General features: G+C 41.4%; 1 protein-coding gene across 4 annotated transcripts in view; it reads right to left on the minus strand.

The window, feature by feature from the left end:
• Window positions 1-27,895, minus strand: part of CLDN10 (claudin 10) — a 165,311-nt gene that overhangs the window by 21,719 nt on the left and 115,697 nt on the right. The window contains exon 1 of one of the 4 annotated variants that reach the window (XM_012458616.2): window positions 1,994-2,237. The exons of the other annotated variants lie outside the window; for them this stretch is intronic. Coding sequence (XP_012314039.1) covers window positions 1,994-2,213 — 220 coding nt within the window. The 5' untranslated portion in view covers window positions 2,214-2,237. Of the gene's footprint in view, window positions 1-1,993; window positions 2,238-27,895 lie in introns of those variants that run through there. 4 annotated transcript variants of the gene reach the window in all.

Raw genomic sequence — 27,895 nt, forward strand, 5'->3', positions numbered from 1 at the left:
ACGTGTATTCCACTGCTCTGACAATACCATTTCTCAGTGGAATGGAGTCTACAGAAATATATACACGTACGAAGAGGTGAATATAAAGATCTTCAGTAAAGCACCATCAACAAAGAAAAGTTGGAAAAGGTCCAGTGTCCTCAATGGATCCATGGTTAAATAAGCCATTTTATGCAGTCTAATGAATATACAAGGTAGCAGTTACACAGTCACTTCTGTAAGTACTGACTTGGAAAAATATACTCATTTTAAAGTGTTGCAGAACAATCAGTAATGTCATGCCATTTATGCTTTTAAAAGTCATTTTTTAGTCACATGAGCACACAGGAAGGCCATTTTGCAGGCTGGATGGCATATAAATGTCACTCTCTCTGTTCTCCTCTCAACTAACCAGGACTTGATAACCGAACTATTCCTACTTCCTCTTCACTCCCCGATCTGTCCCCAAACAGGTAGGCACCACCTCCACTCTCACTGCAGACACCTAAGGAAAAGCCTTATTCTGCACTTAATAATCTTCACAAAGCATTTATTTCCTTCTCTCCCTTGTCCCCCAACTGTCCTACAGAAGGAAGTGTACCTACCTGGCACACTACCTCAGGGAACAATAGAGTCATAACCATAGAGTTACAACTGTTCAGAAGACAGTAACATATTGCTGAATATAAACCACAGAAACAAGAGAATGCCTGTTCATCTACCTGGATGCGTGCTCTACAGACCACAGGAAATTCAACGGTAATGCTGAGGAATAAACAGTGTTCCGGCGCTGATTTTACCCAACAGGACATGGACTTGGGTGCCACCCTTCTAAAACTAGTTGTGTATTCCTTATACGGAGGTTCCATCAAATACCACGTTGAGCAACAGTTTGCTTTTCGTGGCAAATCCCATCTTAGAGGAATCAACTCTTTTCTTTCATTTACCCAGCTATGCAAACAAAAACTGCCAAGTGCGGTAATAAAAGGGAAAAAAAAAAACCACCTCAAATCTAGAAATACGTAATGTAAATAACTCCTCTTAAGTTTCTGCCAGGAACCGTTTGCTGTAAAATCCTGGAAGCAAAGAGCCTAGAACTTCAGCAATCACCGGGACCGGGATGACACCGGCTGTTGTCTTGAAACTCAACAGAGGCAGAGTTCTATGTGAATATCCACCAGCTGCTACCAGCTAAGGCCTGGCTAAGTGGAGCAACGCAGGTGAACATCTACAAAGGAACACCCGGGCGTACAGCAGCAGGCACCGAGGACTCGGATGCAGAACTGGTCAGCTCCCGGCGCCACGCTCGCATGACCCAAGATTCCCTACCCTCTGCGGACTCATGGCAGCACCGCGAGGGCTATTTATTTTCCTAAAACTCGGCGGAAGCGTTTGTAGTGTTGCCTAGGCAGACAAGTTTGTAGAAGTTCTTTAAAGGGAAACAACAGCAACAACAAACCCTGCAATATGTTTTCCCCCTTCCACCCCCTCACCCCCCACCCCCGCCTACTTTTAAAAGAACCAACGAAATGGCTCAAGGGAGATTAGGGCAAGCGGATTTGCCTTGCAATGACACCGTTTTTATCAGAACCCAGCCTTGCAGGGGTGGGGTGTGGGGGAGATGGAGGAGACAAGCCCCTGCAGCAGGAACTCTGGGTCCCAGCAGTCCCCAAGATATGGCGGGGTGGGAGAGGGGTGCAGCCGCGTCCTCTACTCTCGGGACGGCAAAGCTCCCCCATCTCCAGACGCCTGGGAGTCTCCAACCCGGGCCTGTCTGCGTGTCCCCTCTCCCGGAGTCCCGGGCTCGAACAGGCGCCCCGCGGGACAGCCGTCAAGAGAGGGCGGACACCAGGGACCCTCCCCAGCTCCCTGAGGCCCAGTGGGGAGAAAGGTCAGGCCTCTCCTCCCAGTGGGGAGAAGGGGTCCTGCCGGGGGTCTAGGGCGCGAGAGGGCGCCCCACAGGCTGGCCATCGAGGAGGGAGGGCCGAGGGCGGGGGGCCGCGAGGATGCAGACCGTCCAGCGCCAGCATGGAGGGGAAGTCCTTGCAGTTGGAGACGCCCGTGGAGTCGGTAACGCAAGTCTTCCACAGGTTGGCCCAATAGGTGGCGGTGGTGATGACCGTGCCGTCGATGGTGGACACCTTCCAGTAGTCGGTGGGCAGCGTGGAGGACACCAGCACCCAGCCCGAGATGGAGACCATGAAGGCGATGATCTCCGAGGCCGTGCTAGCCATGCCGCCAGCTGCAGCCGCGCTCTCGCTCCCGCTCCCACTCCGCGCGGCGACCCCCGCACTCCCAACCCCGCGGCTCCGCCTCCGCCTCCGCCCTGTCCCCGCCCACCGCCCCGCCCCGCGAAGACGCCAGGGGGCGCGCGCGACCCCGCACACCCACGCCCCGGCCAGCGCGGGGCTCTGAGGGCTCGCGGTCGTCCCCTGGTTCCCCACCTGCAGCTGGCCGGCGCGCGGGTGCGGGAGGAAGGCCGGCGTGCGCTCCCCTGCGCCTCAGGGCCGCGGAGAAGGGCTCGCTTGTTGGAGCGGCTCAGGTTCAGACTGGCAGCCGGGTGTGGACAGCCTGCTGCGCCCCCACCTCACCACTACGACACAGCCCTACCCAAGGCAAATAGCTTGGCTTCCTGGCTGCCTAGTAGAAGCAGAGCAGGAAAAGCCTTTTGCGTGTCCTAAAAGGACACGGTTTGGTAACTCAGCCCTCGGTTTGCTGAACTCTAAAGGTTTGCGTGCCACGCTTGTTTGGGTGATTCTGTTTGACTTGTCAAGGATGGATCACTGCGCAGATTCTGGGCTGGAAACCGGCCTTGCCCTAAAAATTCTGCAGTTCTTTTCGGCCTGGTGGTATGCGGAAAATCATGGTGAAGCGGTGTGTGGCACTGGCCTAAAGTCGAGATAGCAGCACATGGGGTATCCTGACAATCCTGATCTTGCTGGTGTACTCATACTAATGCGCTACACAGAGGGTATTTGTTTAGCACATTTTCCCTGTAGGTCCCTTCCAGCTCCCAGGTCTAGAGTCTATTCTGTGAAAGGATGCTGCTATCACAGTGGAAACTACTATCTTGACTTTTTAAAAACAACCACTTCCACCTCTCACGCCTAATTGAAATATAAACTCATTCATTCCTTCATTGCTGTCTCAAGGTAAACAAACATAAAGACTTCTGACTCCTGAAGCCACAAATCTGGGCATAAATGAGAGAACAAGGCCACTGGGGTTATTATTTGTCCACTTAAAAGGTTCTTGCAGTTAGCCAGGAGCAGTGGCTCACACTTGTAATCCCAGCACTTTAGGAGGCCGAGGCAGGCAGATCATGAGGACAGGAGAGGGAGGCCAACATGGTGAAACCCCAATTCCACTAAAATACAAAAATTAGCTGGGCGTGGTGGCCCCTGCCTGTAGTTCCAGCTACTCAAGAGGCTGAGGCAGGAGAATCGCTCGAACCTGGGAGGCAGAGGTTGCAGTGAGCCGAGATCACACCCCTGTACTCCAGGCTGGTGACAGAGTGAGACTCCATCTCAAACAAACAAAAAAAATTATTGCAGTTCTTGGCATGAGTTTTCAGGGTTCACTTGTTGCCAAAAGTAACGAAAGGTCTAAAACCTATCAATCAGTCTGCTGTGATAAATCTCGTGCTAACCCTCTGTGTCACCATCTTTAGGTAGAGACACTCTGGTTCAATGTGAAGAATTTCTTAATTTCCCTTTGTCACTTTTTTTTTTTAACCAAGTGGATGCCCATTGAAATTAGAGGTGACAAGGTGACTGGAGAAGAGAGGAAGATGGAATCATCAGAACTTAGGTTTGAAAGAACCACTGGAGACCAGCAGGACACATTCCACACGCAAAACAATTACCCTGTCTATTTCTAATATTCAGCCCATGCTCTACCCTTCAGGACCAAACTTTCAGTGCATGGCAACATATCTATTCTGTTTTTTCATGTTGTTTTGCAGCCTTTTTAAGAAAGTTTTCCTTCCTACTGAGCCCAAATCTGTTTCTCTTCAGTGTCTACCCAAATGCTGTCATCTGTGCTCTGAGAACACAGAGTAAGTCCTACTCTTGCAGCGGTTCGGCTTCTGTGTGCTTGACGGTCCCACGGCTTTCATGAATGGGTGCAAGGGTGACGATGCAGACACGGTTACCCTACTGTTCTGCTCTGAAACCCAACTTGTCCTGATGTATCCTGTTAGGTTCACCGGTAAGCTAAACTTAAAAACCGAGTTTGAGAAGTTATCTTCTTAATGCTCCTTCTCATCCTCCTTGCTATGCAAATCAGTCACCTTTGAGCAATAGCTACAAAGCATTCTCTATTCTTTCGTATGGCCTGCCTTTTTAAATCGCTTTTATCATCTGGTTTTTTGTTTCGTTTTGTTTTTTTGCCCTCCAGCATATTCCACTATTATTTCTATGCCATATTTCTTTTTGAATAATCTGCCTATTACTGACCCAATTACTATTTGAAAAACACAAAAACCCATTCGCCGTAATATTTCTTACTGAGTTTTCTAAAATACAAATTACACAAATTTCATACTTTATTTCCTGGCCTTATTTGATAGTCCCTTTGTTTACTGTGGCTTGCCTGTGGTAAGTACTCACTAAATTGGTTATTTCTTTGTTTTTACTAGACAAAACCCTGACTTACTTTTGACACACAAAAAAGTGTAGTGCTGTGACCTTTAAGACTCAAGCACTTCCTAATTTATCAACTAGTTGGCTATAAATTCCACTGTTTGGATTCAAAGGCACATTGTTTGTTTTATGAAGAATGGTTTGGTGTTTTAATCAGTCTGCAAAGTTTATTGTCTATTGTACTTTAAAAATCCATAAACCCAGATCACCATTGCAACACAGCATCCAGAGGAAATAAATTCTGAATTAGAACTTGGAACACTCCTCTCTCTGCTACACCACCACACCAGTGAAGCCAGAATCTCTGGGGGTGGCCATAGTAGCAGTATTTCCAAAACTTCTAATATGTACTCAGGCTAAGGACCACAGCTCTGAGTGGTTGTGTACACGTGAATAAAGTTAATTTGGCATAACAGATGGTGGTATGCATCACAGGAAGAAAGAATATTAATCTCGTTGAAAACTTGGAAAAAAGAAATATTCTATTACTGTAGAGATTGCGACACGCAATTTCAACCTAAAAGGGGTTAGAAACACCACAAACAATCCATAAATGAAATGGCAACACTGTTAGTTCCTTTGCCAGCTAAAACAGACTAGGGTCGTCATGCCTGAGGACTTGGTCAATTTTCCTTTCTCCTTTCTATGAGGTTGGACAACCCTAAACTCTTTTCTTTTTCTTCCTTAGCGTGTACTACATAGTTACTGTGGAAAGCTGTATGTGAGCCCACGAATGCCTGACCAAAGAATGAAAAATGTTAACTTTCTTTAATACCTGGATAATATTATGTATTGAATCAAACATTTATTTTAGGATGTCTTGAATCTTACGCTTCTCAAGCTAGTTTAGTCAGAAGAATCCTAAAGATATTATGGAGCAGCACATAATCTTAAAAAAAAAAAAAAAGAGCCGGGCGCGGTGGCTCACGCCTGTAATCCCAGCACTTTGGGAGGCTGAGGCGGGTGGATCACAAGGTCAAGAGATCGAGACCATCCTGGTCAACACGGTGAAACCCCGTCTCTACTAATACAAAAAAAAATTAGCTGGGCATGGTGGCGCGTGCCTGTAATCCCAGCTACTCAGGAGGCTGAGGCAGGAGAATTGCCTGAACCCAGGAGGTGGAGGTTGCGGTGAGCCGAGATCGCGCCATTGCACTCCAGCCTGGGTAACAAGAGTGAAACTCTGTCTCAAAAAAAAAAAAAAGAAAGAAAGAATGTCCAGAAAATAAAAATGGACCAAATAGGGATTTTTGAAAAGAAGAAATGGATAAATGGCTTGTTTTGCTTTAAGATTATACAGTCCCAAAGAACCTTTGCAGTTAATCTGCAAGCCGATTTACAGAGTACTTTTGACTGAAAAATGCTTCCTTATTTTCTTTTTTTCTTTTTTTTTTTTTTCCTGAGACGGAGTTTCACTCTTTTACCCAGGCTAGAGTGCAATGGCGCGATCTCGGCTCACCGCAACCTCCGCCTCCTGGGTTCAGGCAATTCTCCTGCCTCAGCCTCCTGAGTAGCTGGGGTTACAGGCACGCACCACCGTGCCCAGCTAATTTTTTTTTTTTTTGTATTTTTAGTAGAGACGGGGTTTCACCATGTTGACCAGGATGGTCTCGATTTCTTGACCTCGTGATCCACCCGCCTCGGCCTCCCAAAGTGCTGGGATTACAGGCGTGAGCCACCGCGCCCGGCTTGCTTCCTTATTTTCTTTAGGATTCAGTTCACTGAAATTTCCATGTAACTGTTCGTAACAGACTATTCTTAAATATAAAAGTGAATACATCAAAAAAGTTTCCTTCCTCTAAATTATTCAATGTAACATCTTAGTTAACAATAGTTTAGTCTTTACAAAAAGCTGTAGATCTTTTCCAATAGGAAAACTACTAACTGATTTATAAATTAATAAATTTGACCTGAAGACATCTAATACCCTAAAAAGTATTCTGAGCCTTTCTACTTTCGAGGTCTAAGTCACTGGAATTAGCATTGAAAATTATTTATTTGGCATTATTATGGTTATTAAGGAGAAATAGAGGATTCCCCCAACCCTGGGGTTGTTCAATAGGAGTGAAAACCAGTTTAACCAACTAAACAGGAGATTTGCAGAAATTCCTTACTTGAGATTCAGTTCGCCTACCCAGCAACACAGGTGTGCCTTTCAATAGCTCAAGGATTTGCTAACCATCAAATTTGGTTTCAGTATACATTAGCTCCTTCCTAGATTCCAGTGAGGTGGCATGCTGCTAATCAGGTGGGAAGAAACTGAATTTCTGATGATAAGGTATTAACTAAAAAAAACAACTACCCAGGAGCCAAGTATTGTTACACCACGTTAAAAAAGACATTAATGCTGGTACTAAGATATTAAAAGAGCATATCTGTGTTTTTTTTCTTCCATTTTCCCTAACATTTATCTTAATGCTTTATGCAAATCCAATGATATTTGTAATCTACTTAGCATGAAAGCTACAAAGTGATAGGAATAGTTATAGAATGAACATTTATTCTTATTGCATCACCATTCATATATAAATATATACATATAATTTTTTGCTAATTATAACTATACAAACTGTTGCCTTATTTTGGCATTTTGCAACCTATGAAGTTGTACTTCATTAGAATGTTTCTATGGGCCTGTTACAAGTCAGTGCCATATACCTTTTGGATTTGTTTTCCGTGCATTCATTTGAAACGCAGTCATTCCCAATTCTAAATTATCTTAGGATCATCTAGAGTCCTCTTGAGCCCCTGAAGGGGTAAGGTTTGGGCCCCAACAGGAATACCCTTCAAGCCTGGAATGACTCTCACACTGGGATGCTGGAACCTTCCAGGGCTTGCAGACAGGTTGGGTACATTTTGTTTGTCCATAAGCACTTGATGAGTATCAATTTAACCTCCCACCAAGATCCGGGCAGTATGTTAATCTATATGCTTTGGGCAAGTCATTGTATGTCTCTGAGTTATAGCTCCCTCATTTGTAAAACAGAAGAGCTATTTTGGATAGCTTCTGAGACCACTTTCACCTTCAAAAGCCCCTGAGTCTAGAATTCCTAATGAACTCACTCATTCACAGGCAATATCAAGGAAAGAGAGAGGCAGTTTTCCTTTGGTGTCTTCACTGTTTTCTTCCCACCCACTTTCTGTCTCCCTCCTTTGCCAAATTTAAAAGGGGCATCTGCATAGATGTGTATGTGGGAGGCGGTGCATGGAGAAAAGCTAAAATCTCTACATGTAGCCTTATTGTCACTTTTTCCTTCTGTTTAGCAGAAACATGTGATAAAGCATGGTAGGTTAATTCATTTAAGAATCAGGGAGATATAGCAGACAGAGGGCAGACGGTGTAACCAGAAAGATGTGAGATAAAATTCTACCTCTGAATGCCCTTGCACAGGTCACCTAATCTCACTCAGCATCACTTCTTCAAATATAAATGACAGCTTCTTTCAAAGCATTGTGAGGATTAGAGACAACGTATATGAAGGACAGGAACGTAGTCGATGCTTAATAAATAATGAATATTACTCAGTTCACTCATGCCTCTCATTTCCTTGTGTCCCTTTAAAGAGATAAAATTACGTTTTTCATAAAAGTGGTATTAATCGGTTAGACTGACAGCAGTAAGTGAATCAGGATGAAGTGTATTGCAAATTTCAAAGTAGGAAAGCAGAAAGTGTGGAGTCAAATGCCAACATGGAAGGAGCTGGTTCCCAGAGTGAGGGCAGAGGGCGGGAAACCAGGAAGTCAGAGCAGAGGTTAGCCCAGGGGTAACCAAGGGGGTTGGGGGGGGAGGGGATGCAAAGGGAAGTTAGAACTAAAACGGGAGGGCAGTTACATGTTAAAGGATAAACAGCTGGGTGCCTGTAATCTCTCTCAGCCCCTCCTGAGGCTGAAGCAAGGGGATCACTTGAACCCAGGAGTTCTAGATCAGCCTGAATAACGTAGGGAGAGCCTCCATCTTTAAAAAAAAAAGGAAGGAAGGAAGGAAGGAAGGAAGGCAGGCAGGCAAGCAAGCAAGCCCGCTGCCTGTAGTCCCAGCTCTTGAGGACCGTGAGCCAGGAGTTTGAGACCAGCCCGCCTATCTCTAAAAAGTAAAAATAAATGAAAGAAGTGACTAATTACAAGACAGAGTAAGAGGAACAGAAATTGCAAAGAGAAAAGGAAGGGGCAGGAAATAAAGATAAAGGAGAGAAAAAGCAGGGAATCAAGGGGAGACAGATTAAATAGAGGCGGAGAGACAGCCCTGGGACATGAAGCCGAGCAGAGGACACGAAGCCGAGCAGAGGACACTCAGGACAGCGAGAATGACTTCCGCAGCCCTCGGTTTTCTCAATGACTAGGTCTAAGGAGTGGGAAGCAATAAAGTCTAGTGTCTGTTACCAAATGGAGATACTTGCTCCTTTCCCTGGTCCTCAGCAAAGAGCAGGTGCAAAGTTTATTCCAAACTACTCAGAAGTCCCAAGTTACCATGTGGCTCACATTGTGGGGAAAATCAATGGAAGTTTAAAATGAATGATTTCAGGGTTAAAAATGCATATTCTTACAAAAACATACCTACAAGCTAGTGCTTAATTTTGAGAGTTTTTGTTTCTTAAAAATGTAGGCGTTCTCTTCTTTCTATCTAATAAACACTAATCTTGGTACCTTTTAGGTACCTCTTAACAACTCCCTGCAATAGGTACTATTACTATTTAATAACAACTCATGCAATAGGTACTATTTTCATTATACAGAAGAGGAAACTGAACCATAGAGCGCTTAAGTCACTTGCGGTGATGGTGGTGGTGGTGAGGTTTCAATGTAGCCTGCTCAGTTTAGAGTCTCCACTGCTTGTGAGAAGTTGCCTCCCACCAGGACAACTCTTTGTAGTTTGTGTACAGGGTACAGTCAATATCTACAGTGTGTGAACGAATATGCACAAAATGTATTAAGACAATTCTAGATAACTTGATTTATCTTTATTTTCAGGAAAATTGCTTCCTTTTTTTTTTTTTTTTTTAATTTGAGACAGAGTCTCGTTCTGTTGCTCTGTGGTTTGGATTCCTCTTCTTGGCTCACTGCAACTTCCACCTCCTGGGTTCAAGCGATTCTCCTGCCTCAGCCTCCCGAGTAGATGGGATTACAGGTGCATGCCACCACGTTCGACTAATTTTTGTAGTTTTAGTAGAGATGGTGTTTCACTATGTTGGCCAGGCTGGTCTGGAACTCCTGACCTCGTGATCCACTGGCCTCGGTCTCCCAAAGAGCTGGGATTACAGGCTTGAGCAACTGCGCCTGGCCAAAAATTGCTTTTATAATCAGAAGTATTTGAACAGGGTACCTAGTTTCCTTACTTCATTTCAGTATACGTCTAGATCTTGCAGTAGATGAATTGAAGTTCAATAACATGCTGTTTAATGATGTCCTGAGCAAGGCTCATTCACTGTATTAGTTTGGGTCAGAAACATTTTTAAGTCCTCACATACAGTAAGAAGAGTTCATTAGCAAATTCTTAAATCTGTCTTCTGTGTACTTTGAGCCCTGGACCGTGCTCTCAGCCAAACGGAGCTGGCCCAGTGAGTTGAATGGGAATGGTCGGCCAGTGAGCGCCCACCCTTCTTCCCTGCCATCCTGAGTCAGGGACGTTCTGCGGTGTGCATCATTTACTGTGCTCTGGACACTCCTTCTCACGTTTATTTCGTTTTCTAGTGAAACCATTTAAAACCAATGGTTTTTAAATAGACATTTAAAAAAAAAAGTATTGTTATTTTAAAGGACATCAAACTTTGGTATATATTTTCATTTCTAGAATGCTGGAGTTAGAAAGGACCTTAAAAAAGTTACTTAATTCAAAGTGACTTCTTTTTTTTTTGAGACGGAATTTTGCTCTTGTTGCCCAGGCTGGAGTGCAATGGCACGATCTCGGCTCACTGCAACCTCTGCCTCCTGAGTTCAAGCAATTCTCCTGCTTCAGCCTTCCAAGTTAGCTGGGATTACAGGCATGCACCACCCTGTCCAGCTAATTTTGTATTTTAGTAGAGACGGGATTTCTCTATGTTGGTCAGGCTGGTCTTGAACTCCCGACCTCAGGTGATTGGCCTGTCTCAACCTCCCAAAGTGCTGGGATCACAGGTGTGAGCCACTGTGCCTGGCTGACCAAAAGTGACTTCTCGATGCATATGAAGTCACAAAGTATAAGTTGAAGTAGTATATCAATTGGAATAACATTTTGCATATGTTATTAATTTTTTTTTCAAAAATGTATAAATCTGAAAACTTATCTGAGTTTGGTGCTGAAGAAAATTAGAAGCAAGGTTTGAAAAATATTTAAAAGTTGAGCCGGGTGTATTGGCCCACACCTGTAATTCCAGGACTTTGGGAAGCCAAGGTGGGTGGATCACCTGAGGTCAGGAGTTCAACCAGCTTGGCCAACACGGTGAAACCTCATCTGCAGTAAAAATACAAAAAATTAGCTGGGCATGGTGGCGCACGCCTGTAATCCCAGCTCCTTGGAAGGCTAAGGCAGGAGAATTGCTTGAACCCGGGAGATGAAGCTTGCAGTGACTGAGGTTGCAGCTGAGATTGTGCCACTGCACTCCAGCCTGGGTGGCGAGCAAAACTTCATCTCAAAAAAAAATAAAAAGTTAAAAACTACCCTATTTTATCTAGGTTCTCCTCAAAGATATATTTATGCCAATAAAACATTTACAAGTGTATTTCTAGGAGGCTTCATGGTTCAGGTTCATGCACGGTCACCTCTACACATGACTTCTGAATAGTAACATAAAAAGAAAGGAAATCACAATGGAATTGTATGCTGATAATACAGCAGACTAATAATAGACACACCTCTCTTTGTGGTTCAAAGCAATAGCTGTTTCTATGTTTGATTTAGGGTTTGTGAAGAATGAATAAAAAGATCTAAAGAACAAAGTTGATGTCATGTTTTGCCTGTATTATCATAACTGCCACACCTCTAGGATTTCTGGCATAAATCTTTCTGACAAACATGCCCCATGTCAGCTGCCTTCCACCATACAATTCATCCATATATATATTATCCTATAGAGTCCTGCAAAGGTTTTTTTTTCCAATCAAAACACCATATGAAAGATTATATTGTAATTTTTTGACATGGTAAATAAAGCAGCCAATGAAATTTAGTTAAGTAACCTGAATGATACGCTGTTTATTCTTGAGTTTCTAGAGTTCATGTATGGTAGAGGACAAAAGCAAATAATAAAATTCTATTATTTCATGTTAATTTCCAGATATGATTGAGAGGATCCAATAAATTAAAGCATAGCTATTATAGAACTGGGTATACTATAAGCATTTGCTAAACAGTTGTTGAATTTAATAAGTCAAAAAAGGATATATGACTTAGGTAGAATGTTAAGCATAAACTCTCAAAAACAGACTGTAAATGTCTAATTTTTATTTGCTCTTTTGAGTATAATCTTCTTACATGAAGGAATGCCATATCCTTTCAATTAATCTTATGAATAGGAGACCTTGTCAGTTTATACTTTAAACAATTAAATTAATTCTCAAATAATTGCTCCTTTTTTTACAATCTTTTACAATTGATTATATATACATATATAAATGTGTATCACTAAATAATTGTTCTACAGATAGTTTGGAATCACACAATATGAATATGAATAGAAAAACATACGTACTAATAGAAAAACATATTGCATTTTCCTAAATATGAATTTTAGGAATGAAATTTATGAATTTTCCCAATTCATAAACTAAATAGAAAAAACAAACTAACAGAAAAATGTACTGCCTTTTCCAAAATTCATAAAATTTCCTAAATTTATAAAGTTTATGAATTTAGAAAAATGCAGTATGTTTTTCTATTTGTTTTGCTACCAGGAATAGGTATGTGGTGGTGACTTCACTCACAGGTTAGGCTCACCAGTTTCTTAAACTCTTTTTCCTAGTGGCCAATTACTTTGACTTTCAAGACTCTTGTATTTCATTGGCTTAGGGAAAATCAAGCTAAGCTCTAAGTGATATGTACCTCCACACTTCCCACCTATTTTAAATGGCACCATTCTTTAAATGGCACCATTCTTTGTTACTCAGCACCTGTAAAGCTCTGGCTGACTGTCAGTCTCAGGGCAGAAGACTTATTAAAAGGCGGATTTTATTATATTTTCTATTTTTTGAGACAGAATCTCGCTCTGTCACCCAGGCTGAAGTGCAACGGCACAATCTTGACTCACTGCAACCTTTGCCTCACAGGTTCAAGCAATTCTCATGCCTTGACCTCCCGAGTAGCTGGGATTACAGGCATGTGACACCACACCCGGCTTGTTTTTGTATTTTAGTAGAGATGGGGTTTCAACAGGTTGACCAGGCTGGTCTCAAACTCCTGACCTCAGGTGATCTGCCCGCCTCAGCCTCCCAAAGTTCTGGGATTACAGGCATAAGTCACCATGCCCAGCCTAAAGGGTGGATTTTAAATCCCCATATATACTGATGTTTGCTTTACCTCTCACTGGACAAACGTGAATGTGGGTCTTCACTATGATTTTTTTTTTTGCTATGGTCATAACTATGTATTTATTGTTATTATTATTATTTTAGATGGTAATCTCGCTCTGTTGCCCAGGCTGGAGTGCAATGGCACCATCTCAGCTCACCGCAACCTCTGCCTCCTGGGTTCAAGTAATTTTCCTGCCTCAGCCTCCCGAGTAGCTGTGACTTCTGGCTAATTATTGTATTTTTAGTAGAGATGGGTTTCACCATGTTGGCCAGACTAGTCTCAAACTGACCTCAAGTGATTCACTCACCTTGGCCTCTATGATCATAACTATGATTATGACCTTTAATTCTCATTTTAAAATTATTTAGTGAATGTAGCATACATATTTCCAGTGCAGTATTTTATTTCTGGCCAAACCTGGCCAAAGATGAACCACACTTGCGGACTGTACTTCAAAATCATGTTGAATTTCTAAGTACGTGCAATCATATTCTACATCAAATAATTCCATATACATGAAATAATGGTGTTTAAATGCTGTCACATCCTCCACCTGCCCTAACTCCTGTGGTTGTTGATAGGGTTTGGAATCTCATGTAGAACTGTAATTCCCTGTGTTGGAGGTAGCGCCTGGTGGGAGGTGATTGGATCAAGGGGGTGGATTTCTCACGAAGGGTTTAGCACCATCCCCTTGGTGATGTTCTTGTGATAGTGAATGAGTTCTTGTGTGATCTGGTCATTGAAAAGTGTGTAGCACCTCTCTCCTCGCTCTCTTGCTCCTGCTTTGGCCATGTGACCTGCAAACTTTCACTTCATCTTCTGCAATGATTGTGAGTTTCCCAAGGCCTCCCCAGAACCGAATAGATGCCAGCATCCTTTTTCCTGTCAAGCCTGCAAAACCTAGCAATTAAACCTCTTTTCTTTATAAATTACCCAGTCTTAGATATTTATAGCTATGTGAGAATGGACTAATACAGTTGTAAAGTAACGAACATAGAATACATTTTTACGTATGAAAAACACAGGGTCAAGCCAGGCACATTGGCTCACGCCTGTAATCCCAGCACTTTGGGAGGCTGAGGTGGGCAGATTAGGAAGTCAGGAGTTCAAGACCAGCCTAACCAACATGGTGAAACCCCATCTCTACTAAAAATTCAAAAATTCGCTGGGTGTGGTGGCACACATCTGTAATCCCAGCTACTCAGGAAGCTGAGGCAGGAGAATCGCTTGAACCCGGGAGGTGGAGATTGCAGTGAGTCGAGATCGCACCACTGCAGTCCAGCCTGGGCAAGAGTGAGACTCTGTCTCAAAAAAAGAAAAGAAAAGAAAAATGGAAGGTCAATTCAGCCTTGGGAGTGTTTTTGTTTGTTTGTTTGTTCTTAATCATTAAACTTGGAAGCAATGTGTGGAAATAGCACTGGACTGACATTTAAAGGACCTCCCATCTATTCTAGCTGTCACTACCTTGCTGTTCAATTACATTTGATTTGGCCCATTTTTCCCATTGAAAAAGTGAGTGTGGAAAAAAGTGAGTGTGTCGAAAAGAGTCTCCAAAGCTCTGCCTAGCTCTAGCAATAGGGTAAGGAAATAAAAAACGCAATGGGAGAATATTGTTTCCTCCTCCCCTTCAAACAGTACGAACAAAGGAAAAACAAGAAGGAACGGGGAAGACAAAAAAAATGGAAAGAGAGGAAGGCTCAGGCGCAGAGTGTGATGGGTCATTGTACACATATACAACTAGCAAAAGAGACAACCATGGAGAAATCTTTCTCACCAGTCCAGAGACTTTCCTTTTAGTGCTCAACGTTTGCTCAAGTTTTGCCCGTACTTGCCCCAATTGCCCCAGTTTCTCCTCATTATGCTCACTTGCATATCATTGCCTCTTTCAATTAGAAGCAAAGAACAGTAACCTACAGCCTGGTCACTCTGAATTCCTCCTGCCTCCAACAAGTGTTAGAAAGGAAAGGAGGAATGAGTTTTGTTTATTTTCCGCAGAAGGCCTGATTTCCTTTAGATTTCCTTTACAACTCTTCTCGGGCATTAGTGCCTATGTTTACTTTCATGGTTGGAATTAAGCATTTGTAGAAGGTCCCTCATCAGGTTAAAGACAGAGCCAGATTTAGCATGCACAGCTGCTGAATTCTCAGTGTGGGCCCTCAGCCATTGGGCCACGTGGCCAATCCACCCGGTGTTCCAAATCACATACTTGTCAACTGTGAGCCACTTCCTAAGCCAGTAGTTGTGAACAAGTTTTATTAAACATGACACGTCCACAGGAGCCAAACACCCAAACCTCAAAACTTGAGAAATACTAATCTCTTCCAGTACTAAATAAAAAATGTCACATAGAAGTAAACTGGTATCATCAGTGTGAGTGGAAAAAAGCAATGTCTCCCTGCAACCCCCAACAGAACTTTACTCCCTATGTCAATTACTGAAGCTATTAAGTTAGACCAACAGGCTTGATCATATTTTACAGGTGACAACGGCAGCCAACGTTAGGAATTAACATCACTTCTCATTTCCTGTCAGAGCCTCTAGCTAGCATGTAATTTTTGTTTAGTTTTTTTGTCTGATATTTTCAAAGAATACATATATGCCCAGTATTTGTTATCTAATGCATACTAACAACTAAAAAGTGGTCTTTTGTAATTAATGTAAGCAGTTCTTAAAATTTTTTTTTTTTAAAGACAGAGTCTGTCTCTGCTCTGCTGCCCAGGCTGGAGAGTGGTGATGCTATCTTGGCTTACCGCAACCTCCACTTCCCAGGCTCAAGTGATTCCCCTGCCTCAGTCTCCACCAAGTAGCTGAGATTACAGGTACATGCCACCAAACCAGGCTAGTTTTTGTATTTTTGGCAGAGAAGGGGCTTCACCATGTTGCCCAGGCTGGTCTCGAACTCCTGACTTCAAGTGAACCCCCGCCCCCACCTCAGCCTCCCAAAGTGCTGGGATTACAGGCATGAGCAACCATGCCCAGGCAAAAGTAAATATTTGTTAAAGGGTCAAGATTATCTTTTGAAAGCTGAATAAAATACTGTACTCTATGGGATGTTACAAATTTCTATAGAAACAAGATAATTATAACTATGAAAATTCTGAAAATAATGAGTGGCTTCTTCATTCCTCAGTTTTTCTGAAAAAAAGGAATATGTAAGTGTTCTCAGGACAATATTCTGGAAAGATAGAAAATACAGTTGCCATCTTATAATTACCTTTTTATTACTAACTTACCTTTATATATTATTCAAGCCCTTAAATAATGCAACAACTTTCTTCTAGCTGCACTTTTCTAATTGACTCCTTTAAAATTTTTATTATAAAGTCGGATTCATCTTTTAAGCAAATTAATTCAGAACGTGAATTTTACTTTAATGAATATAGCAAACCTCTTAGTCATGTACTAAAAACCTAAATGATAACTAAAAAAATGATCATTTCAGAGAAGGTAATATTGAAACAATACAGTATTCCCAAATGTCTCAGTATAAATATTGAGGGTGGAAACAGGTTCAAAATCCAATCGTGATGCCAGCATCCTCACTTTTTCTACTGTATTGTTTTAAAAGTCCAGTGACTTTGCTTCCTTTGTACCCTCTACTTTTACATTGCTGTCCTCAAACATTTCATCTGGTTTCTATTCTTGGAAAGCAATAAAATGTTTTAGAAATGTAACAAAGTGGGTTGGGCGCGGTGGCTCACGCCTCTAATCCCAGCACTTTGGGAAGCCGAGGCAGGTGGATCATGAGGTCCGGAGTTCGAGACCAGCCCGACCAACATGGTGAAACCCCATCTTTACTACAAATACAAAAATTAGCCCGGTGTGGTGGTGCATAACTGTAATTCCAGCTACTCAGGCAGCTGAGGCAGGAGAATCACTTGAACCCGGGAGGCAGAGGTTGCATTGAGGCAAGATAGTTCCACTGCACTCCAGCCTGGGTAACAGAGCGAGACTCCATCTTAAAAAAAGAAAGAAAGAGATGTAACAAAGTTCAGCATTATCAAACAATTTTAGTACTTAAAAATCGCCCTCTCTGTGAAGTCTACAGGAATGGAATCTAAGGCGTTAGGGTTGTTGCCATAAGCGGGTACAGCAGAACAATGGTGTGGGCTGTAGCAGCGGGCAGAGGAAGAGTAGGAGTCATGGCCTCAGAAACCCAGAAAAGAAAATGTGATCCAGGCTATACCCTAGAGAAGAGATTAGATCTTATGATCAGGAAAGGAGGAAGCTGGACATGATGCAGTGCGAGGATTTCAGAGTGAACACACACTTTGACCTTGCAGCTGCATGGGGTGCATGATGAAGGCAGGTTTGGTCACTGACAAGAGGAAATCAATCTGATAATCAATTGATTTACCCTCTGATCCTCTATATGGAGAGGAGGTATGAATGCTTGCTGGTAATTCATAGAAACAGTTTGTCAATGGTCACAGATTTGTAATCAACGGAAAGCTGGAAATAATGCTTGGCTCTTGTCATGTTGGCTCACTATGAAAAATAGCCACAGATCTTCTTGGCAACATTGTTTTGGACTGGTGCATGAAAAGGGACTATAAATTCCACTCTGTATTTGCCCTCATTTAGTGCTGTTTGTATGTTGCCAATGGAGGATGTAGCTTTGGGTTCTAATCGATAGCCACCAGTGATTACCAATTAGCAGATAAAGTTTCAGGGATTCTCTACTTATAATTGGTTTCACTTTTAGGGGCTGGAAGCCAGCCCAAATTACCTGGGTGAGTGTTCATGATTACTGCACCCGAGCAAATTACCAGGCAGGTAGGTATGATAGAAAAGCTGGAATTTGGAATCCAAGCCAGTTACAGAAGCGAGAATAAGCACAGGACTTCAAATTTGGAAGTGTCATTCTGTGGAGTGAAGTTATGCCTTGATTAATATATTTTGAGTGTGGAATTCAGTTAAATGAATTTCTATTCATAAGGGAGACTTGTGGTACATTACTATCATTGAAAAAAATGGTTTCCTCTTTGCACTTCCTTCCATTTGCACAGCTCACATTTATGACACCCAACAGTACTTCAGCACCTCTCCGTCATATCATCCCTGTCCAAAAATGTACACAAATTGTGGTGGGACTCAAGCTTAAGGAATAGCTGAGACCGGAATTCACTTTATCCCCTCTGTTGGCCATTCATACTGCCTCCTGTATGCAAGAAGAGTCGCGCATACTGGGTATTCAATGAATTATGAACGTTTCCAGCTCTGGCAACAAAACAAAAATGCAAACCCCCCCCCAAGACTGATTAGCTATTAACCAACCCCACACCAAGTCTGAACTATAACTTCATTAGGCATTCTTTAATCTGTGGTAGAATGGAAATATATCCTAAAATTAGAAGATTGTAAACAGAGAGGCTTTCCCCCCCCACATAATGTTTAATTTTAAAATTTTCTATCGTAATTTGATTTGGCTACCCAGAATAGAAACATGTTAACTTCAACTTATTTCTTTACTTCAGCAAGCCTGAGCTCTTCTCTGAAACTCCTCTGAAGAAGCAAAAGGCTCTTAATTAGCACACACCCAACAGGACAGAATTCACACGCACATGCAGGAATAGTGTTTCTGCATTAAATCACCGCAGCTGTAAAATTTAAATACCACTAGCAGCAAAGACATTTTGTAAAATACTATACTATATTTCATGAGAAATTCGCGCCCTCTTTTGGATAAAGATTGTTAAGACATTTCAATGTGAACTCTTTAAAAAGGCATTCAGTTGTTTAAAAATAAACAGTTTTATTGTAAGGGCTGTGGGAAAGGACGAGAAAGAACAGGTGTGAGAGACATTGCAAAGCCAGCATTAACAGAACTAGAAGGTGAAGATTTTGCAACTGCGATGCAAAGATGGCACTATGAAGGGCCTTGAATTAGAAATCTATCATTTTCTTTTAATCAAGATGCGTTGGGAAATTGTACCCAATGTTACATTACAAAGTAATAATTTTTAGGGCCAATATTCTCTAGAAAACAGTGGTCAAAGCTCATCTTCCTTTTGAGGCTGTACATTTTGTGTGGGTAAGGATAAATTGTCCCTTGGATAATTTTTCTTTTCTTTTTTTGAGACAGAGTCCTGCTCTGTTGCCCAGGCTGGAGTACAGTGGTGCGATCTCGGCTCACTATAACCTCCACCTCCTGGGTTCAAGTGATTCTCCTGCCTCAGCCTCCCGAGTAGCTGGAATTTCAGGTGTGTGCCACCATGCCCAGCTAATTTTTGTATTTTTAGTAGAGACAGGGTTCTGCCATGTTGATAGGTTGGTCTTGAACTTCTGACCTCAGGTGATCTTTCTGCTTGGATAAAGCAGATCTTAAGTACTGGTTTCTTTCAGATTTAGGAAAATAACAAACGTATTTAAAGATGTCTTGGGGGACATTTTGAACATTTTCTTCGTTTCTCTTTTTTAACTGGCCATCTCGATAGCGTTGTGTATTACAGTATCACGATCTCTCTGTCCACCATCTACTTCTCCATCCACTGCCATCTTTTCCACCTTTCCCTTTCCACTGACAGGCAAGTCACAAGTGGTTTTGTGCTACCTGATTTAGTGAACAGTCCCCATCCTTTATCTTGTTTGTTTGCTCTGCACCGTTTACATGGCTGCCCGGTTCCTTCTTTGTGAAGTACTTTCTTCTTTTGACTTCCATAGCCCCATTCTTGCCTAGATTTCTCTGCCTGTTCCACGATTCATCTCCATTTCTTCTCACGGGCTGGTATCCCCAGCGTTCTGTACTTGACACTTACCCTTTTTCATATCACACTCTTCCCCTGGACCAACTGGTGGCTCCATAATGGGATTCCTTGACCCAGAATCAGATCTTCCGATTTCCAGAACCTGCCCATGGGACATCTTCTCCTTTCTCCTGGTGGCTCACAGTTATGGAGACCTCAATTATGTCTACAACTAAACCTCTCACCCCCACCTCACCCACTGCTTCCTTCTGTGTTTTCTCCACTGGACCATGATCATATTTGTTTGTCTACCCACTCAGTCTGCCAAGCAAGTTATGAGTCTTTCTGAGTCATCTTGGATGGCTCTCTTCCTTCCTCACTGAGTCTTTCTTGTTGACACTCTGAATGTCTCAAGTCATTCTCACCTCTCCAGGCCCACACTACTCTTCCCAATTCATCCCTCATCACCTCTTCCATCCACTAGCCTGACTTGTCTTCCTGCCCCATGGCTCGCCCCTTCTAACCCATCTACCCTATGACTCCCCAGCTGATTTTCCTAAAACATAAGCCTGATTGTTTCTCTACCCCTTTAAAACCCTTCACAGGCTCTTTGTTACCTGCAGCATGAAATCTGTGTATTTTATCATGACATAAAGGTATCCCAGGATCTTCAGCCCATCTCCTGCCATGCCCTACCTTGGAATACTCTGCTGGATAACAGCAAGCATGCATGCCAGTGTTCTTCCACCCAAGATGTCTTTTTTGCTTAATCAGCCTGGGGAATTCCTTTTCATTAACTTTTTAAACAAAATTCCTTCCTCCCTCAGTAGACCAGGCCTGAGAGTCACCCTCTCATTCTTCTTGGTGGCTTGCTTCCATTGTTGCATTTACTGCGCAGAACTGAGTTTGTATCCATGTCCTTGCTGAGCTGTAAGTGCTTTGAGAACAAATACAGATTCTTACTCATCTTTACTGATGTTGTTATATTATAACCATGATTGGCTACCCTTTATTGAATACCAGGAGAAAAAATACCTGAAGTTTGGAGATATTAGGCAAATTGCTCAAAGATATATTGCCATTTAGAGGCAGAGTTATAATTTAATCCCCCCCTTTTTTTAATGATCCAAAACCCATGTTCTTATCAAGATAATGCACTACAACTTAGAGGTTTCCTGGTAATACTCCTACTAATAGTAGTTATGATATATTTCACTGTGAATCATGCATTATACTAAATGCTTTATATATAATTAGTTTCTGGAGATGGAGAATTGACTTGGTTTCAATTTTTTAACAGTTTGACATAAAAAGTTATTTTTTAAAATATAAAATGACTAAAGATATTTATGAAAGATATTCATAAACTTGGCAGGAGTATAGTCAAGCTTAGGTGGACCAGAACCCACAATATCCCTCTCCACCTAAGATTTTATAATCCTACAATATTTTTTCTCTTTTGATTTTAACAAATCTTTTCTTTATTTTATTAACACAATGTCCTGGCAGTAGCTTCCTATGTTTATAACAATATTTTCTTCTTCTTCTTTCCTATTTAAAGGAAAAAAAAGCCCCAATACTTTCTGTGTGTTTTCAGATGTAACTTTCTACATAGCAGATGCTGCCAAATTGCTGAGGATATTATGAGAATTAAAAAGGAAATACAGTTCTTTTTCTCATGGAGCTGAATATCTAGTAGCGGAGACACACATTACCCAAATGATCCCTCAGTGACCATGTAATTATAAACTGAATCAAATGTTCTCTAATAAAGGACTACTGTACTCTGAAGCTGTATAGCAAAGAACGTGATCTCTGCTCTGGGTCAGGAAGTATGGCTCTGAGGAAATGGGTGGGGGCTGAGGCTTGGTGAATGAGGCAGAATGCTCAAGCCTGGTGCCTGGGAGGAGAACCTGGCAGACAGAGCCAGCAGTCTGGGTAGAGGGACCTGTGGTGGGAGCAAGAGAGATCAGAGTGGAGGGGAGAAGTAGGGTTGGGGCCTTGAAGGTGCTGCTGAGCACGTGGGTCCTTATCCTCACCCTGCCTTGCCTGCAGGCCTGATCTTTGCTTCATTCTTCATGGCTGCCCAGTAAGATCTAAATCTCGATTGTCTCCATATCCCACAGGGTAGGCAGAGAGTAAAAGCTCAACGAATACTTCCTAATTTATTTGACCTTCAGGTTTTCCCCTCCACTTTCTTATAACTGTGCAATTACTAGAAAAGACTCAAGATACCAGCCTGATTTATTTTTTTAATGGATTGAACAAACTGGTCATTTATTATCAAATAGTCCCATTGGAAAACAATTCTGTGAAATGTATTATGAGAGTGTTATATCTAAAGATTATTGAAAACTGGTTCTTTCTTCTAAAAATTTACTTTCATTTTCCCCAACATTTTCTCATAAAATCTTATAAATATATAGCAATGTTGAATTTTACAGTAAATACCATATATCATAACCCACACCTAGGTACTACCATAAACATTATTTTATTTGCTTTGCTCTCTCTCCTCTCTTTCTCTTCTTCCCCTTCTCCCTCCTCTATCCATTGTTTTGGGTTTTATTGGAGTATTTTAAAATAAATTGTAGGCCTCAGTACAATTTCTCCTAAATCCTTCAGCAAGCATATCACTAGCTAGATATTGATATTAGTAGTTTTTCTTTTGATGTAAAAATTATATACAATGAAATGTATAAATCTTAAGTGTACATTCACTGCTTTTTAACAAATGTATACATCTGTGTAAATGAAACAAACCCTTACCTCTCTAGAAAGTTCTCTCATACTCCTTCCCAGTCCATCCCACGCCCAACCCATTTTTTCTTATGTTTTCCACAGTAGACTAGTTTTATCTATTCTAGAACTTTATCTAGATGGAATCAAATAACATGTACTCTTTTGTACAGGCTTCTTTCATTCAATATATTTTAAGACTCATGTATATTGTTGCATATAAAGCTGCTATGAACATTTTTGCACAAGTTTTTTTGGTGAACAGGTTATCATGGATAAATATCTAGGATCAGAATTACTGGGTGGTAGGGTAGGTATATGTTAGTTTTTATAACAAATTACCTGACCATTTTTCAAAGGGTGGTATTATTTTATATTCCCACTAACCATGTGTGAAACTTCCAGGTAGTCTACATTCTTGCCAACATTTGATGTTATCAGTCTCCTATTTTAGCCATTCTTAGGTATACTATTGATTTCTCATTGTGATTTTAATTTTCATTTCCCTGACAACTTTACGATGTTGAGCACTTTTTCATGTGCTTATTGCCCATTCAAATACCTTATTTTGTGAAATGCCTGTTCAAACTTTTTGCTCCTTTTCTACTGAGTTGTTTCTTTGTTATTATAGAAGCTCTTTCTATACCAGGCCTTTATCAGATAGATTTTTTTTTTTTTTTTGACGGAGTCTTGCTCTGTCACCAGGCTGGAGTGCAGTGGCGCAATCCTGGCTCACTGCAACCTCTGCCTCCTGGGTTCAAGCGATTCTTCCACCTCAGCCTCCCGAGTAGCTGGGACCACAGGCGCGTGCCACCATGCCCAGCTAATTTTTGTATTTTTAGTAGAGATGGGGTTTCACCATGTTGGCCAGGATGGTCTCGATCTCTTGACCTCATGATCCGCCCACCTTGGCCTCCCAAAGGGTTGGGATTATAGGCATGAGCCACCGCCCCCGACTCAGATAGATTCTTAGTGAATGTGTTCTCTTAGTGGGTGGCTTGCCTATTCTCTCAAAGGCATCTTTTGATGAGCAGAAGTTTTAAATGTTGATGAAATCTAATGTGTATACATATGTATTTTTTTCTCTTACGGTTATTGCTTTTTTATAACCTACTTATGAAACCTTTGCCTACCCCCAAGTCATGATGGTATTCTCCTATTTTTTCATTTAAAACACTTTGATTTTAGCTGATTTTTATGTAGGCCTGTGAGCCAACTCTAATTATTGTTTGTCTATTTGGTATGAATCAGGGGTTAGATTCATTTTTCCATATGGCTCTCTTGCTGCTTTAGCACCATTTGTTAAAATTCCTATTGGACTCTTTTGGTGCCTTTGTGGAAAATCAAAAGCATGTGTAAGCACAGATCTATTCCTCTATCTTTTAAAAAATGTAAATACTGGCTGGGCATGGTGACTCACTCCTATAATCCCAGCACTTTGGGAGGCCAAGAGGGGTGGATCATGAGATCAAGAGTTCGAGACCAGCCTGGACAACATAGTGAAACTCCGTCTCTACTAAAAAAAAAAAAAAAACCTGGCATGGTGGTGGGCGCCTGTAGTCCCAGCTACATGGGAGGCTGAGGCAGGAGAACTGCTTGAACCTGGGAGGTGGAGGTTGCAGTGAGCTGATATCGCACCACTGCCCTCCAGCCTGGGTGACAGAGTGAGACTCCATAAAAGTTAATACTGAGCAATCAATGTTCAAAAGTTTCCTTTTTAAATACTCTATTTAGTTTTTACATCCTGTAATCTGGATAAGAATTTAATAATGAGGCTATAATGACTTTGATCACCTACTAGAAAAATTGATGCCCTATGACTTATTTAAAGTATGAATCAATTTCTTTCTCTTTCAGGGATATAATTTTCATATTGCTAATCAAATGCATTGGCATCCTTACTTGAAAATTAAGTCAGGGTCAGGCTTGGTGGCTCACGCCTGTAATCCCAGCACTTTGGGAGGCCGAGGTGGGTGGCTCACGAGGTCAGGAGTTCGAGACCAATCTGGTCAATATGGTGACACCCTGTCTACTAAAAATACAAAAATTAGCTGGGCATGGTGGCACATGCCTGTAGTCCCAGCTACTCGGGAGGTTGAGGCAGGAGAATTGCTTGAACCTGGAAGGCGGAGGTTGCAGCGAGCCAAGATCATGCCACTGCACTCCAGCCTGCGTGACAGAGCAAGACTCCATCTCAAAAAAAAAAAAAAAAAAATTAAGTCAGCCTTAAAAATAAAGAATTATATTACTGCCATTATGTCCTAATTTAAAGTCTACCATATTTTGTTATTTAAGAAAGATGATCAGTTTCCTTTTATTGGAGCCTAATATGGTTGAAGGGGTGTTTCTAGGAAGGAACTTAGTATGTGAACTCAGGTAAGTAACTTTCATCTTTTATTTTTTATTTGTAAAGAAAGAAAATAATTCTTAGTCTATACCTATTATAATAAGGTATTTTAAAGATCAGTGAATTTCAGGGCCATACTTTAGGAAAATATACGGATAAAACAATTAAAAAAAATGTGCAAGACAGCTGATAAACATAAGTTATTTTCTTTGAATGTCTATGTAGCAGGTATTCTTCTTTGTGTAAAAGCTTGTAACCATTGCATTCACATTCTCCTTTATGAAATTTGGGATTTGATTTCTTTGCCCTAATGAAGATAGACACACAGGGTCCTTTCAGTGAGTATACTCAGGCAGAGTGGTTGTAAGTCCTTCTTGGCAGCCTCCCCAGGGCTTGCCAACCCAGACGGATTTGCCTGCTCTTGAGTCCAGTAATTTGATCGCCTGTTTCCTTCCGGTAGGGATTGCCCGACCACTTACAACCTGCCATGAGTCTTTGTCTCACGCCACTCATAACTGTTGTGGTTTAAACACAAAGAATTTTAACATCTCTCACTCCCCAAAGTAAACAGCAGTTCTGGAAATGTCACAGACTTTTCAGTGCACAGGAAATGGATTCTGTGAGATGGATTTAAATAATTCATGGTGCACTGTGAAAACTTTTGAAGCTGCTCCCTCTCCCCATTTTCCCCCTGTCAAAGTGATTAGGTGAATCAACAGGAAACAAATACAGGTGCTTGAAAATGTGAACCTAATTACACTCTTTCTAGTTGGTGTTCAGGGGCACTAAAAAGCATTATATGCATGTGACTTGAGGTTTTAATATATGAAATTTATTCACTTTAATATCTTTTTTGATTTAAATATAATCAACTCAATGTTCTAAATAGTGAAAGTGATCTTCTATAATAATTATATTGCACTTGACTCTAGGATAATTTACAACGTTTACTTCACCAGAATTATTAAAAAGCAGTACCAACTGTTCAAATCTAATAAGCTAGTTTCAAGGGAGAGCTATCTTCTGCTAACCCAAGAAACCACAGTGTTAAACCCCAAATTATTTAGGAAAAAAGCAAAATTGGAGTCTTAACTGTAACCTGTTTATTTGTATAAAAACCCTGGGTATGCCCACAGATTTTTGCACACTTCATGCAGAGGAGCAGGGAAAGAAAAGAGATTATCAGTGTCCTACAAAAGACTTTTGGGGAATGAAAAAGGACCACTTGTGCATGAATACTACCTCATGAAGCCAAAAATAATAAGAGTTACAGGAAAGTCAGGTGACTAAATTATTCTAGCCTGGAGGCAGGCTCACCTAGAAGCTAAGAATTCTACTGCAAAGGACTGAAGTTCCCAATGCCCTTGACAGCACCAAAAAAATAACATATTAATAAGGCTAATGGTTCTTAATTCCTTTCAAGCCCTGTTTTCTATATAACAGTACATTCTTTTGAAAGAAACATGTTTACTCACTTTAATTAATTAGAAATCTTACTTCCTACAGTAAAAGATTTCCAGAAGATCTGATGAAACACTGCCAATCAAAGGAAAAGAAAGCACCACTAACTTCCTGATTAAAGAAATAAATGGATCGACAGAGCCAGAAGAGATCTCACTAGTGTCTGTTGAATTTTCTTCTGATTATTTTGAGAATTCCTTTTAAATTTAGAAATTTATAGGTAACAGCATGCCTCCCCATGAAGGTATTAACACACAAAAATTAGAAAAAATACTAGATGTGGGCAGCAGTATCTTACTGACCCAACCAGTTCCACATGAAAAAAAAAATCGTTCCCAGCTTTGTTTCAGAAAGAAACAAAACACCCTTGATTGGCCATTACTCAGTTATGTGTCTTGGCACTTTTTCTAATTCTCTGTAGACAACCAATTCATGTTATGTTCAAGCTCTGAGAATCAATGACTGTGGTGTCTTAATGACCTACTTAACTTCTCTCTTTAACTTGATGTTACCAACTTATTGAACTTTTATTTCCTTGCCAACCACGCATTTAATAAAATGGCCCATTAATGCAGTCCAATCTCCTGCAGTAGCTTTGCCGTGGTATCTGTACTTGTTTCTGCAGCTACGTGTTCCACACGTGACATTCTCCCTTTCCTTAGCTTTACTCAATATGGCTGTCCGTCTTTCAGGAGAAGGAATCATCTTGTTGATTTCTGTTTGATCTTACTGGTTACTGAGACCTTATTTGAATTTATCTTTTGGCAGATGGTTGGATCATCCATCCAGTTCTTTGCTTCCTCTAGCTGGTATCCTTCTTTGCTGCACTATATGGGAAAACCAAGAAATATTTGACACCAAAATGTATGATTCACTTGTGTATTAATCCATTTTTATACTGCTGGTAAAGATATACCTGAGACTGGGTAATTTATAAAGAAAAAGAGGTTTAATGGATTCACAGTTCTATATGGCTGGGGAGGACTCACAATCATGCTGGAAGGCGAAAGATACATCTTACATGGAGGTAGGCAAGAGAGAATGAAAACCAAGCAAAAGGGGAAACCCCTTGTAAATCCATCAAATCTCATGAGACTTACTACCACAAGAACAGTATGGGGGAAACCACCCCTGTGATTCAATTATCTCCCACCTCCTCCCTCCCACAAATGTGGGTATTATGGGAGCTACAATTCAAGATGAGAATTGGGTGAAGACACAGCCAAACTATATCAGCTTGGATATGGTGGCATTATAGAGACAAATACAGTCACACAGGGAAAGGAAAAAGGTTTGAACAAAGCATGGAAACAACTACTTGATGTAGCCAGAAAACATGCTGTCAGATCTCAGCCCAAGTCCTAGAATCAGGAAGCCTCCAGGTTGCCACCAATCTTAGAGGTCAGTGGTTCAGCATACATCCAATTCAATGATAGCAGTCGAATACCAAAAACCTTCCCCTACAAATGTCACACTCCTGTTAGGGTGAGTGGCTGTAGCTGACACACTCTGCCTTTGGATGCATAGAATAATATTTCACCATAAGATGATATACATTGGC

Source organism: Aotus nancymaae, unplaced genomic scaffold, assembly GCF_030222135.1.
Source record: "Aotus nancymaae isolate 86718 unplaced genomic scaffold, 86718_ANA_hifiasm-v0.15.2.pri h1tg000048l, whole genome shotgun sequence".
Lineage (NCBI taxonomy): Eukaryota > Metazoa > Chordata > Mammalia > Primates > Aotidae > Aotus > Aotus nancymaae.